Source organism: Alexandromys fortis, unplaced genomic scaffold (assembly GCF_014885135.2).
Source record: "Alexandromys fortis isolate MF-2015 unplaced genomic scaffold, M_Fortis_MF-2015_v1.1 scaffold_95, whole genome shotgun sequence".
NCBI classification, from domain to species: domain Eukaryota; kingdom Metazoa; phylum Chordata; class Mammalia; order Rodentia; family Cricetidae; genus Alexandromys; species Alexandromys fortis.
In genome coordinates this window covers 7,322,178-7,338,869 of record NW_026067990.1, presented here as the reverse complement: position 1 = coordinate 7,338,869, position 16,692 = coordinate 7,322,178, and the positions used below count along the sequence as shown (strand labels likewise).

Here is a 16,692-nt window from a genome sequence, read left to right as displayed (position 1 = left end):
AGCGAGACCAATGGGGAGAGGAAGGAGAGCGCCAGCAAATTAGCGCTGGACTTGGTGAAGGGGCGGGACTTACGGAAAGGCCCTAGAGGAGAAGAGGGTGGGGCTGGTGGCCAAGGCTGTGGGTGCAGGATTCAGAATCCTAGCGGTTGGTATTTGGAGTTGGCTATTTGTGTGATTTGGTTTTCAACGAGTCTTTTGTTTCACTAAATCTTCTGGCCTCAGAGAAGTGGTGCTGAGAAAGATTACTGGGAGGAGGAGAGCATTTGAGCATTAATGGCAGGAGGTAAATAAAGTGCGGAGGGCGATAACTTGATGGGAGGTGGGTGGAGCCCTGAACACTTAGCTTGCCGGAGATGCTCAGAAAATTAATTCAGCTTGTAACTTTTCTACTTTACCTTTCTTCAAGAAAGATCCACGCGAAAAGGAGTGTATCGTGGCAGAACTGTTTGGTCGTGAAGAACGCTAGCATGCATTAAGGAAAAAATAAGACAACAAAGGAATGTTTAAAACAGCCTGATCAGGATTCAGATGTAACCTCCTTTCTCTGTTTTTGTCTTCTTCTCCTAAAATGTAGGCACGCAAAAGCGAGGTCTTCCCTTGATCTCTTCTTGGTCTGTTCTCTGTTGACAAGCTCATTAATTCGTTTGCACTTCAGACCAGCATAGATACTCCAGTGATCCCAAGTCAACTACTGCGTCTCAAATACCAGGCTTTGGCTCCCGGTCAGCATTCCCAGCCACCCGCCGCTGGATATTAATTTGCGTGTGAGTAGACCCTGTGGCACATGATATGGCCACATTGATATGGCCAAACGTAACTCACCCCCTCCACTCTATGTAAGTTACTTCGGTGCCCCTGCTAAGTGCTACAGCTTTGTGAACTGCATATCACAAAGTAAATGTAATTATCATTATTTCCCACCGACCTCTAAAGAACTGTCATCTGAACCCGTTGGTGCCCCAGTTCCTGTTCAATGGTGATCCTTATTATTTATGCCTTTTAAATTTGAACATCTCCACTTGTGATCTCCTTAATCTACTCTGAGTTTGTATCACCTTCTAAACTATGTCATTTTTTTCACCATCTTTGTTATGTTGCTGTTGTTTGCTGCTTCTTTTCCCACTCTGGAATGTGAATTGCAAGTAGACAGTTTTCTCTGTGCATAGAACACTGACTTTCAGGTAGTAGACATTGAATGCATGTTTGTTGAATGAAGAGTGAATAAATGTTGGGAAAGAATTAAAAGTGACTTGATCACTGAAAAGATCTTTACAAAGATTTATATATATTATATTTATAATATAATATATATAAATATATATATTTCAAGACAGGGTTTCTTTGTGGCTTTGGAGCCTGTCCTGGAGCTAGCTTTGTAGACCAGGCTGGCCTTGAACTCACAGTGATCCACCTGCCTCTGCCTGGGATTAAATCCGAGTGCTGGGATTAAAGGCGTGCACCACAATCGCCCAGCTTCCTTCTAGTATTTTGAATTGCATTTTTAAAAATCGCTGTGGTTTTTAAAAAATATACTTGGGTTTCTTCAAATCTGAAAAACTGAAAATTAAGACATCCAAGAGTCAACATACTTCCTTACGTTCAATTATAGGATTTTTGATTGGATCCCATTACTCATTAAGTCATGATCATTACTGTTCTCTGGGCCTTCTCCGCACAGTGCTAGATCAACATCAATCACAATGTCCTTAGGAAAGCAGAACTATCAATAAACGTCACAGAACAAGCAATTAACTAATCACTATTTAGTTGGCAGGAAAATGCTTTTTCCTTTCTTATTGGGATGTTGCAAGATATAAAATCCAGTTTTAAAGCAAACCAAAATTTTGTTTTACATAATGGTCATTAAAACTTTTCCGGGTTACCTAATAACAATTTATCTGATGCAGTAAATGATTTAATGTTTGGAGGGTTTTGAGAGGGATAGTTATAGGCTCTTAGTTATAACCTTTTTTAGTTTAGAGAAAAGGAGAAATGTGATATTTCTTTTTTATGTGGTGATATTTCATTTGTGTTATAATAAATAAAGCTTGCCCGAGGATCAGAGTGTGGAGTGAATCCCTAGTTAGACAGGCCATGCAGTGGTGGCCCACACCTTTAATCCCACCACTCAGGAAGCAGAGATAGGTGGATCTCTGTGAGTTCAAGGCCACCCTGGGCCACACAAAATTGATCCAGTCTAAAAGAGAAACAGAGTTGTGGTAGTGGCTCACACCTTTAATCCCAGTACTTGGGAGTCACTACCTTTAGGAAGGTAGAGACAAGAATGGATATGGCTGGGTGGAGCGAGGAATATAAAGTGGGAAGGAGACAGGAGCTCAAGGCATTCAGTCTGAGGATTTATGGAGACAGGATGCCCCATTCTGTCTGAGGACTGGGTAGAAGTAAGAACTAGTGGCTGGTTGCTCTGATCTTTCAGCTTTCACCTCTTAATATCTGACGCTACTTTTTTTAAAAAAAATTTGGTGGGGTTTGCTTTTTATTGAAAATAGATTTTTTTCACATAATGAATCTTTTAAAAATTTAAATCTTTTTATTTTACATTCCAGCCACATTTCTCCCTCCTACCCGTCCCCTCTCCTCCTCTCCAGTCCACTCCTCCCAACAGGTAAGGGCTCCCATCAGGAGTCAACCAAGTCTGGCACATTAAGGTGGGTCAGGACCAAGCTCCTTCCCACTGCATTAAGGCTGAGCATAGGATCCCATCATAGGGATTGGGCTCCAATGCACCAGGGATAGATCCTGCCAGGGACCCCTCAGATAGTCCAAGCTTCACCGCTGTCTCCCACATGTGGAGGGCCTAGTTGGGTCCCATGGAGACTCCACAGCTGTCAGTCTAGAGTTCCTGAGTTTCCGTGAGCTTGGTTCAGCTGTCTCTGTAGATTTCTCCATCATGGTCTTGACCTCCCTTGCTTGTACATTCCCTCCTCCCTCTCTGTGATTGGATTCCGGTGGTGAGGGCAGAGGAGGAGACAGAGACTGACTCTCATCGTATAGTCGCTGCTGGCCTTGAAATCATAATTGAAAATTTTATGCCTTATCCTCCTACCCAGTGCTGGGGGTTTTGGATTGTAACACTATCAACAGTTAAGAGTTTTCCAGAAGTGTCTGAGTTCTGGGTCACTTCTTTAAAGACAAAACAGGTTATGGAGAAATACACCCACTGAGAAGTCTGATATTTGTATAAGCCACCAATGTATTTTCCTAGTCTTCAGGGAAGTGACTCGATTCTAGAAAAACAGTTTTGCTTTCTGTTAATAAACATTTGCATATCCCCCCCCCCCCCCGTCTCGCTCTTACTCCCTTTCTTGCGTTCTCTACTCTCTTTAACCTTTTGCCTAGATACAACTAGCGACAGCACTGTTTTCCCGAGAACACACTCAAACTGCATCAGACACATTCCTAAGTAACCACAGAAGTGTCTGAATTATCCCCCCTGCCAAAACACTCCCTATATGTGCCATGGATTAGTTAATGCTACAGGTATTATTGGAGGTGGGGATAATAACAGCTAAAGCATTTATAGAGAACTGTTCCCCAGGTTAGTGTGTTGACTAGATCAACGTGTCCCAGCATTGGGCCTTTGTTTCATGCCAGCCAAGTTCTTAAATATCTTCAAATTTTACTTGTGAACATTTTAATCTCTGTATTTTCCCCTTTATCTCCCGTACTCTGACCTAGTTTGAAAATTCACCTTTTTTGCAAATGTGTTCCTATTACAGATATCTATAAGAAAAATATATAAAATTATATTATATGTACTGAAATGGCTGATGGGATGTGTTAGTCTGTGCTACCAAGTCTAATGACCTCAGTTTAATCCCCAAACCCACACGGTGTTAGGGGAGAGAATGATATCCTTAGAGTTGAATATGGGGGAATGTGTAAACACACTGAATTAATATTTTTTTTGTTTTTTGAGACAGGGTTTCTCTGTAGCTTTGGAGCCTGTCCTGGAACTAGCTCTTGTAGATCAGGCTGGCCTCAAACTCACCCTTCTGCCTCTGCCTCCCGAGTGCTGGGATTAAAGGCCTGCACTACCACCACCTGGCCTGAATTAAAGATTTTAAGAAAACTTTTTAAAGCCATTTATATCTAGAACTATATCTCTGGGTAACAGAGTCTAGGATTCTATAGCCTTCTAGGCAAACTAACCTGCTTGCCTGCTCTGTCTAACTGCCTTCCCTTCTCCTTTCCTTCCTCCTATCCTCCCCACTTCTCGGACTTATCAACAAGCAAGGAATTGCATAGATCTTTCTCAGGGAAGGAATCAGATCAATAAAACAACAGAAACTGAATCATTCAGACAGGCAGATCTGCCACACATCCATATAGGTTTTCCCTAACGCATCCATCATGCAAAAAGTGCTGCTCCAGGTTCCCTGAAGATGTGTACAGGATCTGCCAGAGAAGAATTCACACATTTTTTTTTAAAACAATAGCTAAAATCAGGAGAAGCAGAATCCCTTCAACACATTTTATCCTTGAGCCAGGCAGATGTGTAGCCCTTATCAGGGCTCACGCCTTTCTACTGGCAGCTTCTGGTGGCCCTAGGCAGCTTCCCTAGAGGCCAGAACTAGAATCCAGGTCCCTGTATTGAAGCTCTCTCTAGGAAACTAGCATTTTCAAAATTGGTGTTGCATCCTTTTATTTTCTTTTTACAGGCATAGTGTGTACTTGGAAGAAATTCAAATGAGAAACAACAAAACATGTATCTTAAAAGATTAAGTAGCACCTTGGTATTTTGAGAATCCAACCTTTTCCATTTTTGTTGTTTTGTTTGTTTGTTTTTTCAAGAAAGGGTTTCAATGTGTAGTCCTTGGCTGTCTTTGAACTTACTCTGTGGACCACACTTACTCTGTGGCCTTGAACTCACAGAGATCCTTGCCTCCCCCGAGTGCTGGGAAATAAAGGTGCACACTACCAATGCCCAGCTTGAGAATCCAATTTTAAGACTGTATTTACTTGACTTCGTGCCTTTGAGATTTGTTTGCTGAATTACTTAGACTACAATTGTTTTCTAGAGCATGTACCCTGGACTGGGCTGAGTTTAGACTCTGGATTTTCCTTCTCTACATCTTGGAAATTGGAGGAGTGCCTGATCTCTGTGCTTCAGTTCCATCACCTGTAACTTGAGGCTAGCCACAGTGCTCATTTATAGGGCTGTTGTCAGAGCTGAGCATGCTGCTGCCTGTGAGTGGTGAGTAGTCTCACACACCGTAAGCACTCTGTGAATGTTGACTATTGTTTTATTAGTTAAAAAACATTTATTTTTAAAATTATGCCTGTGTGGATGTGTGGCTGGGTATGTGCACATGAGTACAGGTGCTTACAGAGGTCAGAAGACTAGTGTCTCCCAGAGCTGGAGTTCAAGATGGTTGTGAGGGGCTGCCTGATGTGGGTGCTGGGAACTGAACTCATGTTCTCTGGAAGAACAATACGCGCTCTTAATTACAAAGCCATGTCTCCAGGCCTCAACTTTTTATTTATTGTTACTTTACTATCACTGTGGATGTATGACATTGGGGGAGGGTGGAGCTTGTGTGCCATATGTGCCATGGCACAGATGTGGAGATCAGAGCACAAGTTCATGGAGATGGTTCTTTCCTTCCATCTTTATGTTAGTTCTGGGGCTCAAACTCAGATCCTCATGATTAGACAGCAAGTGCTTTCTTTACCTGCTGAACAATCTCTTAATCCCCATTATTGTTTTAATGTGTGCGTGTGTGTGTATTCATGGGTATGAGTACAGGCGAGTGCAGGTCAAAGGACAACCCCAGGTGTTGGTCTCCACTCTCTACCAAATCTGAGTAGAGATCCTGTTTGGTGCTTGCTGCTGTGTACCCTAGACTAGTTAGCCCTTGAGCTTCCAGGGATTCCCTAGTCTCTGCCTCCCCTCTTGCTGAAGGAATACTGGGATTACAGATGTGTGTTTTCACATCTAGCCTTTTGTATGCCCTGGGTATACCAACTCAGATCTTCTTGCTTGTGCAGTAAGTATTTTCCCCACTGACTGCACCATTTCCCTAACTCCCATTATTATTATTTATTATTGATCCTTCTATTTTTCCAGACTAAAGAGGTTCCCTATCCCATTAAATCAGTCGCTTCTCCCATTTGATTACTTTTTTTTTTTTTGACTGTGTGACTCTGGCTGGCCTAGTTCTGCCTGCCTCTGCTTCTTGAGTGCTGACCCTTTGATATTTGAATTCTTGTGACCATTTCTAGATTGGGTGTATCTCTCAGGACTTTACTTGATGCATCTGCATAAAGTAACCTAGGTTACTTGTATGAGGTTAATACAAGTGTGCATTTCAGAGAGCCTCCCTAATGAGACTGAAAAAAAAATCTTACTTTTTTTCTTCACATTTGGATGGTCACATGAGGAAATAAATTGTGTGAAAACTTTTGCATGTTTATGCTGGATTCAAAATGTAGCTATGACTTCTCTAGCATTCACTTTATTATTGCCTCAGGACAGCCCATGATGCCCTCCCTCTGTTCTTGGGAAAAGTCAGGACCTCCCACAGCTTCGCTACTGAGCAGAGGGCTCCCGAATCTGTCGCTGGTCCTGAGCATCAAGCTGCATTTCTAACTACCTACTCCAATATCTGCATGTGGATTTCCCGCCACTCTCCCCTTTTTTTGAGGGAGGGGAACAGGGTCTTATTGTCATTTATCCCTGGCTGGCCTGGGATAAATGTAACACAGGTTAGCCTCAGATTTGTGACAATTCTCCTGCCCCAGCCTTCTGTGTGCTGGGATTATAGTTATGTGTCACCATGCCTGGGTTCCTACCAGCTTCTTACATCAAGCCTGTGCGTAGCCAGGTTCAGCCTTATGACTTCCTATTATTGCTGCACACAGGTCTGTGTTTTCCAGTTATGCAGACTCAAAGCCATGAAGTCCTTTTTCAGTGTTTTTTTTTTCTTTTTGGCAGTGCTAGGGATCGAACCCAGGGCCTTGCGTATGCTGAGCATGTGCACTGACCTGCTCCTTAGCCATCTACACTGTATCAGCTTGTCACTTTATTCCTACATCATACAGTACACTGAGACCCTGTAGCACCTTGGCACTACTTCGGTTTTATTTTTTCCTCTTCTTTTGGTAGGAGGCTATGGTTTCTTGAGTGAGAAGTGTTCCCCATAGGCTTGGGTATTTGACTATTTGATTCCAAGTTGGTGGTGTTGTTTGGAGTGGTTTAGGTGGTGCGGCCTTGGTGGGAAAAGTATGTCATGGGGGTCAGGCATTGAGATTCTGTAGTACTGCTCTCCTTCCAATATGACGTTTCTTTGAAGATGTGCTTCTAGTCCCCATTGCTATTGTCATGTCTGCTGCTTGCTGCTATGCCTCCCCAGCATGGTGGGCTGGTATCCCTCTGGAACGATAAGTCAAAAGAAACGCTCTCTTCCTTAAGTTGTGTTTGCTCATGGCATTTGTCTCTATGACAGAAAAGTGACCGACTTGAAGAGGGCATAGAAGCTCCCTGTGTGACACAGGCAGGCCTCAAAAGTTTCTTGCTCCCTCCTCAGCCTTCTGAGCCCTGGCATGGCAGGCGTGTGTCACCATGGGCAACTACTTTCCTAAACTCTTAGCTGACCTCCCAGTGCTCATCTCGTTGCATGTCATGTCATTTCTTCCCTTTTCTTCTGCCAAACCTAAACCGGGGAGACTTTTGATTGCGGAAATGGACGATTTAAACATTTCAGTTGCGTTGTAGATCTTCTGTAACGTGACTCTAACCAAACTTCCCCACCTTTCTCCAAGTGCGTGAATTAGTTAACCCACTGTTTATCAGGCACGTCCAGGGAACTAAAGATTGTGCCGAGTATGGCAAAACTTATCGGTGCTTTTCTGTTATCAAGTATTTACTGAGTCCTTACCGTGTACCTGCTATTACAAAGTCCTCTTTCAGCTTATCCTTGAATTGAGTCTGTGTTCCCATGGACATTTAACGCCATCTGTATACCTGAGGATTTCCCTTGCACTCACTGAAATTCAAGAGAGCCCTATTGATGCATTGATATGATATGCGTTATTGAATACATTTCACGTTTTCTTCTGTATGCATATGTGTACATGTGTGTGTGGGTGTGTGCCATAGTTCATGTGTGGAGACCATGGGACGACTTGCAGGAGTCAGTTTTGTCCTCCCACCATGTGAGTCAGGCTTATTGGCATAGGTCTTTACCCACCAAGTCACCCCGCTGGCCCCAGGGCGCTTATTTTGGATAAGTTTTTTGCTAGGTGCTGGTGCAGGAGATATTTATGATCTTAGAAAATGAATATGCTAATGTATCAGGAGAGCTAGGATAGAGATTTGCCCAGGGGATTCAGAGCCCTTAGGAAGAGGAGCCCCTAACTCAGTTTGGTGACTTTTGGGACCTTTAATCCGAGCTTTTCCAGCCAAGTAGAAGTTAATTTTGGAAAGAAGGTGCTGTAGGCCCATTCAAGCAGGAGGAATGCATGGAAACTCATAGGAGACACACACGAAATACTCATGGAACTACAAGGTGGAATATTTTTTGTTTCAGAATATCTGGAGTAAAATCTATCAGGGAAGCACAGGCCTTAACAGTGAAGAAACAGCCTGGAGCCACAGTGCTCCAAAGATGTCCCCATGTTGAGGGACCAGAACTAAAGTGGGGGCATTGGAAGGATCTGGAGCAAGGGTGTGACCTACACAAGCAGAGTGGAACTTCAGAAAGTGCTGTCTCATAGGAGTGTGGGGGAATGATTGACTGGGATGAAGGCAGAAGGGCAAACTTTTCCAACAGAGGGTCAGATAACAAATACCTTAGGCTTTGCGGGCCCCCAAGCCTCTTTCAATGTTACCCAACTCTGCCCTTGTTACAGAAAAACAGCCATAAACCGTAGGCAAACAAAGAGCGACACTTTTTCCACTGCGCCACCAGGGAGGGACACGGAAGTCTTGATTTCTGCTGCTGTCGCACCACAGAATACTCACTTGGGGCTTTTTAAAATTAGCATTTAAAAATGTCAGAACTGTTGTTAGCTTCCAGTCATAAAAGCAGAGGACAGGTTTCTTCTGGGTCCCAGGCTGTCGTCTGATCTTTCCTAATACCCCACACTAAGGGATATGATCACAGAAATGATAGAAATGCTTTTGAGATGCTTATCTCTCCAGCAAGAGGTGAAACGGTGGTGCAATCGTTAATGGGGAAGCTTGAAGGACGATACCTGGGCCTGTTGACAGAGTAGCAGGGGACAGAAAAGGAGTCACGGACGAGGTGGGGGTGGAGGGTGGCTTTAGAGCGGCTTCTGGCAGAAAGGAAGTGAAGGGATGAGCTGGATGAGGGAATAGGTTTCTAAAGGAGGAGGAAACACCTTTTACGGGAAGCTGAAGGGGAGGAAGGATGGAAAGATATGGATGTGATAGTTCATCAATTGGAGGGTAGGAGCTTCCCAGAATGCTTTGAGTTTCTCAGTGAAAACAAGCAAGGCTGAATTCTGAGTTGTCTGACTGATTTACTGGAGTCCCTCAAGGGTGGTGGAAGGGCTGAGAGGAAGCCAGAAAAGCCTATAAACCAGACTCACAAGTATGCTGGATGTGTAGGAGTGACCAGGAAGTGGTTAGATGGCAAAAACAAGGAAAGAGAAGGTGACAGCTTCCCATGAAGGGTGGAGGAGTCAGGGCTCTGAAGAGTAAGGAGGAAGCAGAGCGTCAGCTCCCTTAGGCTACATGATACATGGTGTGATGGCGCAGGCACTCGAGCACGTGTGCACACACATGTTGTCATGTAGGACAGGAAGGTTGTGAGGAAGTGAACCACCTCCACTTGAAACTGCTTCAGGGCAAGGAAATGGAGGGGACCACAAGAACTGTCCCTTGCAGGGGGAGGTGGGGGGGGGAGCTGGGAAAGTACTGCACAGAACACGCTGACCTGACATGGACTCGCACTGGCAGGGGTGGCAGTAATGAAGAGAAATGGAGCTGGGAATGAGAGGTGGGAACAGTGTGCGTGTGTGTGTGTGTGTGTGTGTGTGTGTGTGTGTGAGAGAGAGAGAGGGGGGGGGGCACATTCTGAGGGAAGCCTAAGTCCATGGCTTTGACTGTTGGCCGAGTTGGCGCTATGTAGTCTCTCCTGGAGCTGGGCTCTCTAGAGGCTACAGATGGGCAGGGCATTGAGTTGCTAGGGCCATGGAAACTGGTGGTGGTCCGGGGCTGGAAGAGGTTTGTTCACTGTGGTCAAGCAAAGAAACCTGTGGCTCCTCCGTTCTTAAGATCCAGACGCTCATCAGAAAGTGGTTTTGTGGACAGGCAGAATCACTTTGGGGTGAGTGGATTTGCTCAAAGGAGGTCTGGCCTTTCAGGTGTTCAGGGACATCCAGCCAGTGCTGCAGAGAGCACAGCGGCTCCTGGCCTGGGTTTCTTGCCCATGTAACAGGCCTAGCCTGGTATGAACAGAGAAGTGCAATTAGACTGGAGTCAGTGGAAAGGAGGAGTCCTGAGGTATCTTGGGAAGACAGACCGCCCCAGCTACTAATAGGGATGGGCAGATACTGCTGGGAAAATTCCTGGCCTGTCGACTAGAACCACCCATTCTAGAGTTGGTTTTCTCTCTCTGAAGTCTCACTATCCTCACAGAGCTTAAAGGGTTTGTTAGTGACGAGGAGAAAAGCTTTCAGGATGGGACTTTTTACACAAAATGGCCGGGCTGGGATTGATAGTAATACTAGTGATCTCTGAAAGCTTTGAGGAAGGAGACATATTCATAAGGGGAGGAATTAGCTCCTTTACAGGAGAGACTCAGTGTATACTCCACAGGTAGAGGCCCGAATGCTTGCTGACAGGCCAGGGCTTGAGACTTGTAGCGGATTTATGTAGAAGTGAAAGTCTAGAGCTCAAAACCCCCTAAGGAGTGCGACCGCAAGTATGGAGACTTTTTGGAGAGGTTCCCAAACACAGCTCAGCTATGGAGGTGAACTATGAAAATCTTGCCTTGTGAGTCCAGGGGACTACACAGAAATTTCTCTGTGGCAGTTGTGTATGGGGGGGGGTGACAGGTAGGGAGTCAAAGAACTGGTGACACTTGCCTTCAAATGGCAATCTAAAAGAACAACAGGAGAGGGAAATAGCGTCAACCACCAAAGATTTCTCCCCAGAGGGAGGGAGGTGCTTCTGGGAGGAGGGAAATCTGAGCACAAACTTGGTTGACTATCCTTTTGAAAGGCTGAAGCTCTGTATTCGTTTCTGACACAGGAGATGACATATATCAAGCTTTGACTGCTAAAGAAAACTCAATAATATGATCCATGCCTTTGTGTGAGTTCTTTTACGAACTCTTACCGTGTTTTTCCCCAATAATGACAGAATAAGGGGATTCCGATTAAATTACAGAGCTGGAGATTGAGGCCACTCCCAAGGGGACAACTTCTTATCCTGTTAAGAGACACTGGGGGACGAGGGTTATGAAGATGGATTCCTGTCCCCTTCCCAGCTGACAGAATAGAATCAAAGTAAAGAGCGCACAATGGGCATCTGGTTACACTGGGTCCATGGTTCTTCCGTAGTGTTTTCTACGTGGGTTAAATTCGGACAGATCTCGAGCTCTAGGTGTGCCCTTAGGTGGGCAGAGCTGCAAAGGAATGGTGACGCGCAGGCGGGAGCTGTGGCGGTCCCTTTAAGAGTGGAGGCAGCGCGGGGCGGTGCCTGCACCGCCTGCTCAGCTGCAGCCCCGCCCCTTTCCCGTGAGCCCTCGGGGAGTGGTCCCACCGCGGGCGGCTGCGGGTGAGGAGTGGGGCGGGGGTGGGGGGTGGGGGGGAAGACATGGCTGTGCCTCAGCGCAGCTGGCGGCTGGCGCCTGTTCGCCGTGGCGTCTGCCGGCCCAGGGCGCGTCCGCTTATGCGGCCCCTCTGGTTGCTCTTCGCAGTGAGCCTCTTTGGCTGGACCGGGGCTTCGGACGGCTCCCGGGGAACGACAAGAGCCATGGACGAGGAGATCGTGTCCGAGAAGCAGGCGGAGGAGAGCCACCGGCAGGACAGCGCCAACCTGCTCATCTTCATCCTGCTGCTGACCCTCACCATTCTGACGATCTGGCTCTTCAAGCACCGCCGGGCCCGCTTCCTGCATGAAACTGGCCTTGCTATGATTTACGGTAAGTGTCTTGGACCCCTGGCCCCTTACTGGTACTATCCCTTTCTCTGCCTGCCGACTGCTTCTCCTCCTGTCCTAGTCCTGCTCGGCCTACATTATGCTCCCCTTCTCATTTCATTTTCCGCCTCGTCTTAAACCGTCCTGGGTTTCTCTGGCTCATCTCCGCCCCCCCCCCGCTTTATTTCTGCTACGCCCCCCGTTTTTCCTACCTCGTTCTCAGCCTCGCCTCCCCATTTTCTCTGGCTCTCCTTGCTGTTTTTGCCTCCGACCCCACCCCCTTTTTCCTCTGCACCCCTCTGCCTACCAAGCTAGGCACCAGTAAGGGTGGGTGTTGAAGATGGGAAAGGGAGTCGGGTGCGGTGGCTAGGATGGGGCTTGGGGCGGGGGGAGGGGAAGACATCCTTGTAGTCTGTCCGTCTCTAGGGTGTCAGTTTGTTTAAGGTTCATTGAAGCTGCAGTAGTAGCTGTACTGCCAGCATCTGGCATTCATTTGGAACCAGAGGCGACCTTTACTCATTGCCCAGCTTTTGCTATGCCTCCTTTCCAGATGCAGATGATAACCTTACTCCAGTGGAATCCACGCAAAATCAAAACCAGAAGTACGCTACAGAAGGCTCAGGACATTTTAAATGTCGTCCTAATTTATTATATTCTACCTGTGATACCTGATGGGGAGACCTAGGGTTGTTCCTTAGGAGTCAGGCTTATGAAACTGAGGACGAGTGAGAGTTAAGGTTCTTCAAGCAGCATGTTACATACGATATGATGAGAACAGTTCAGCCAAATAGTAATTAAGAATCTTCACGGTTATGTATAGGGGGTGACTTGCCGTTAGCATGAGGTTATTGACCAATTGCTGTGTAAATGATTTTGGTTCTTGAGTCTCAGTGTGCGTTCTTTTGAGGTTATTTTTCTGTGCGTGGTGGGGCACATGATATACACACGCGCACGCATGCACACACGCACACACACACAAACACACAGAGGGGGGCAAGAAAGGAAAATCAAGCCATGGGCTTAGAAGCATTTTGAGCAATGCTCTAACCTTGCGAGGGGGGGGGAAGAAGATTTTGCTGATGGTCTCATATCTGCCTAGGAGGGTATGGCTGAAGAGATGAGGGCAGACAAACAGTCCTGTCTGTGCAGTAATGTGTGAAGATTATCTTCATTTGGTGTAGAGTCTTGAATTATAGAGGGTTGTTTCTAAGATTTGAAGATAGGTATATGAAGGTTTGGCATTAAAAGGTATTTTTCCATGCAGCCCCCACCGCCTTCCAGTAAATCCAGACTTCTAGGTTGTGCACGCATCTCAAGGGTAGCAAGAAAAGGTAGTTGTCTGCTTTGAAAATGCATGGGCTCAGGCTTGGTTTTCGTTAGTAAGGTAATCAATTCTAAGCATGAGGATTATTCTTGTTTACTAGGATGTCAAAAATGTATTTCTTTTTCTTTTCTTTCTTTTTCTTTTTTTTTTCCTTTTGGTTTCTCAAGACAGGGTTTTTCTGTGTAACAGCTGTAGCTGTCCTGGAACTTGCTTTGTACATCAGGCTGGCCTCAGACTCACAGAGCTCTGCATGTCTCTGCCTCCTGAGTGCTGGGATTAGAGGCTTGCACCACCACCGCCCGGCCAAAACATTGCATTTCATTTGTAGTGCCTCTTAAGGCTAATTGGTCATACAAGTTGTACATTTTACCTGATTTCTCTGTGTGACAATGTGTGTGACTCGTCTACTATCTTCAACAAACATTTACTAATTAGTTTATTATTATATAGTATGTACAGAATCTGTAGACTTGTAGGATCTTTAAGGAATGAAAAGACAAATCATAAAAGGTGTATAATGACATTTGAACTTTGGGTAAATGAGAAATGAGCCACACAGTATTACAATAATCACAGATAATCTCTTTCCTATTGAGAGAGATTTTTTTATTTGACAGTTGATGGTACAAGACTTAAGACCAGGGATTGGCATTTTTAAAAGGGCTAGATAATAAAGATCATTGATTTTAAGGGTCATTCATAATACATTTTAATTTCTGTTTTTTTTCTCTTTGCAAAATTAAAAAAAAATGCAAAAAAGGGGGAGGAGGCCAGAGAAAGAAGGATCACTGGGCAAGAGAGTACTGGCTGCTCTTGCAGAGGACCCTGGCTTGATTCCCAGCCCCCACAAGGTGGCTCGCAGCCATCTGTAACACCAGTTGTAGGGGATTCGATACATATTTCCAGACTGTGGGTAGTGCATACACATACTACACCAACATACATGTAGGCAAAGTGTGCATACACATAAAGCATAAATAATTATATTTTAACATTTAAATCTTTAGGTTTTTAAAAATAAATGAAAAAAGCGTCTTCTCTGCTCTTGGGCCATGGGAAAACAGACTGAGTTCTGAAGCTGCATTTACCTCTTGTATAGCTCTTGCACCATCATAGCTGTTGTGTTACTGTGTATGTGTAGTTTCATTTCTAGGTGAAAAGAGAATTTCTGTACATCTAAGCTTCAGCTGGATGGCGATCTAGTTGTGATAGCAGTTTCACTATGTAACTACTCTCAGAAAAACGCTGTTTGTTTTTTTGATTGACTGATAGAGGTGGTTCTTGCTATGTAGCCTAGGCTGTTCTTAAACCCATGGCAGTCTTGCATCTGCCTCCCTAGTGTCAAGATGACAGGCTTATATCACCATGCCTACCCCTTTTATCTTTGTAAGAAGCAAGGGTAAAAAGCTTAAACCACAGCTGGGTGTGGTGATCACTAAACTCAGGAAACAGGCAAGAGTATAGCAAGTTGGAGCCCTTCTGGGCTGCAGAGGGAGACCCTATCTTAAAACAGCCAAACGGAAAGTAGATTTAAGTCAATTATGCAGTCAGTTTCTAGACTGTAATATAGATATTTAATAATTGCTCTAGTAGCTGGGCGGTGGTGGTGTGGGTCTTTAATCCCAGCACTCAGGAGGCAGGGGCAGGCAGACCTCTGTGGGTTTAAGGCCGCCAACCTGATCTACAAGAGCTAGTTCCAGGACAGACTCAATAGCTACAGTGAAACCCTGTCTCGAAAACAAACAAACAAACAAAAAAATAATCTGTTTTCGAGACGGGGTTTCGCTGTAGCTATTGAGTCTGTCCTGGAACTAGCTCTTGTAGTAGACCAGGCTGGTCTCTAACTCAGATTTGAAAACAGATTCTTAGCCAGGCAGTGGTGCACTCCTTTAATCCCAGCACTCAGGAGGCAGAGGCAGGTGGATCTCTATGAGTTTGAGGCCAGCCTGGTCTACAGAGTGAGTGCCAGGATAATCTGTGCTACATGGAGAAGTCCTGTCTCAAAAATCAAACAATCAAAAACAAAAACAAAAAAAAAACCAACAAAACAGCTCAGGCTCCTCTGTGTGTGCATGTGGAGGTGCGTCATGAAAACAGCTCAACATTGGGTGGCTTCCTCAGTCACTGTCCGCCTTATTTTTTGAGACAGGACTTCTCACCGAACCCAGAGTTTTTGGATTTGTCTAGAATAACTGCCAGCAAACTCCTATGAATCTTCCCGTTTCCATGTCGGTAGCACCAGGATTACGGAAGCACTCTGCTGTAACCCTGTTTTTACGTAGGTTCTTGGGATCCCAACTCAGATTCCCGTGCTTACACGGCAAGCACATTGCCAACTGAGCCTTTTCCCCATCCCCTGCAAACACAGCATCGATGCTCCCACGTGTTTTGCTCACTGGGCTAGTTTTCTTAGGAAGCTCTAGAGTGAGTCACTGTTAGTAGACATTGTTGAGCTAGTTAATTATGTCTGAAAAGTGATCACTCACTGCGTGTGCTTACAAATAAGAAGCAAATGACAGTAAAATATTTGTTTTGCCTTAGGGAATCTTGTTTGGTTAAGTCGTACGATTAACTATTGCTCTATCGGTAAACCTTTCTTCAATGTCTGTGATGGGTGGCTTATGATGAAAAAGGTAGGTAGGTGCCACATTCCCTGCCCTCAAAGTAATACAATCTAGTGACTAAAAGCTAGTGTTCATTGCGCATTACAGTGTGTGAGACTGTATTATTCACGTTTAAGTAGCATCTCATTTAAACCTCATAGCAACTCTGTCATATGGGTACTATTATCTTTCTCATTTTACAGTAGACAAAATTAGGCCTCAGAGAGGGTAAATGATCTGCTTGATAGCATTTGTTGAGTCAGGATTAAAAGAGTCTATCTGGTTTAACAGCCCCTCCCTTTTTTAGCCAGTAAATCACAATGAATGTCAGTAAAAGCTTTGTCTTTCTTTGCTGTCTTGAAATGTATTCAGTAGTCATTGTCACAGAATTAACAATGTTCTCTTAAAAGATTTTATTTTTTATTATATGAGTGTTTTGTCTGCATATGTGTCTGTGTAGCACATGCATGCATTGCCCTCAGAGGCTAAAGATCGTATCAGATCCCCTGGAGCTGGAGTTCCTCATGGTTGTGAGCCTCCGTGTGGCTGCTAGGAATCAATCCTGGGCTCTCTGCCTGAGAAGCAGCGCTCTTAAACCACGCAGCCACCTGTCCAGCCTTCTCTAGCAGCAG

The 16,692-nt window shown here is 45.1% G+C and overlaps 1 protein-coding gene across 2 annotated transcripts in view; it reads left to right on the top strand.

Annotated features, from left to right (window-relative positions):
* The first annotated feature begins 102 nt into the window (after window positions 1–102).
* Window positions 103–16,692, top strand: part of Slc9a6 (solute carrier family 9 member A6) — a 69,022-nt gene continuing 52,432 nt past the window's right edge. The window contains exons 1-4 of one of the 2 annotated variants that reach the window (XM_050159678.1): window positions 103–283; window positions 656–764; window positions 2,568–2,626; window positions 11,913–12,137. In XM_050159678.1, coding sequence (XP_050015635.1) covers window positions 274–283; window positions 656–764; window positions 2,568–2,626; window positions 11,913–12,137 — 403 coding nt within the window. In that variant the 5' untranslated portion in view covers window positions 103–273. Of the gene's footprint in view, window positions 284–655; window positions 765–2,567; window positions 2,627–11,809; window positions 12,138–16,692 lie in introns of those variants that run through there. The other variant, XM_050159677.1, reaches the window with a different exon arrangement.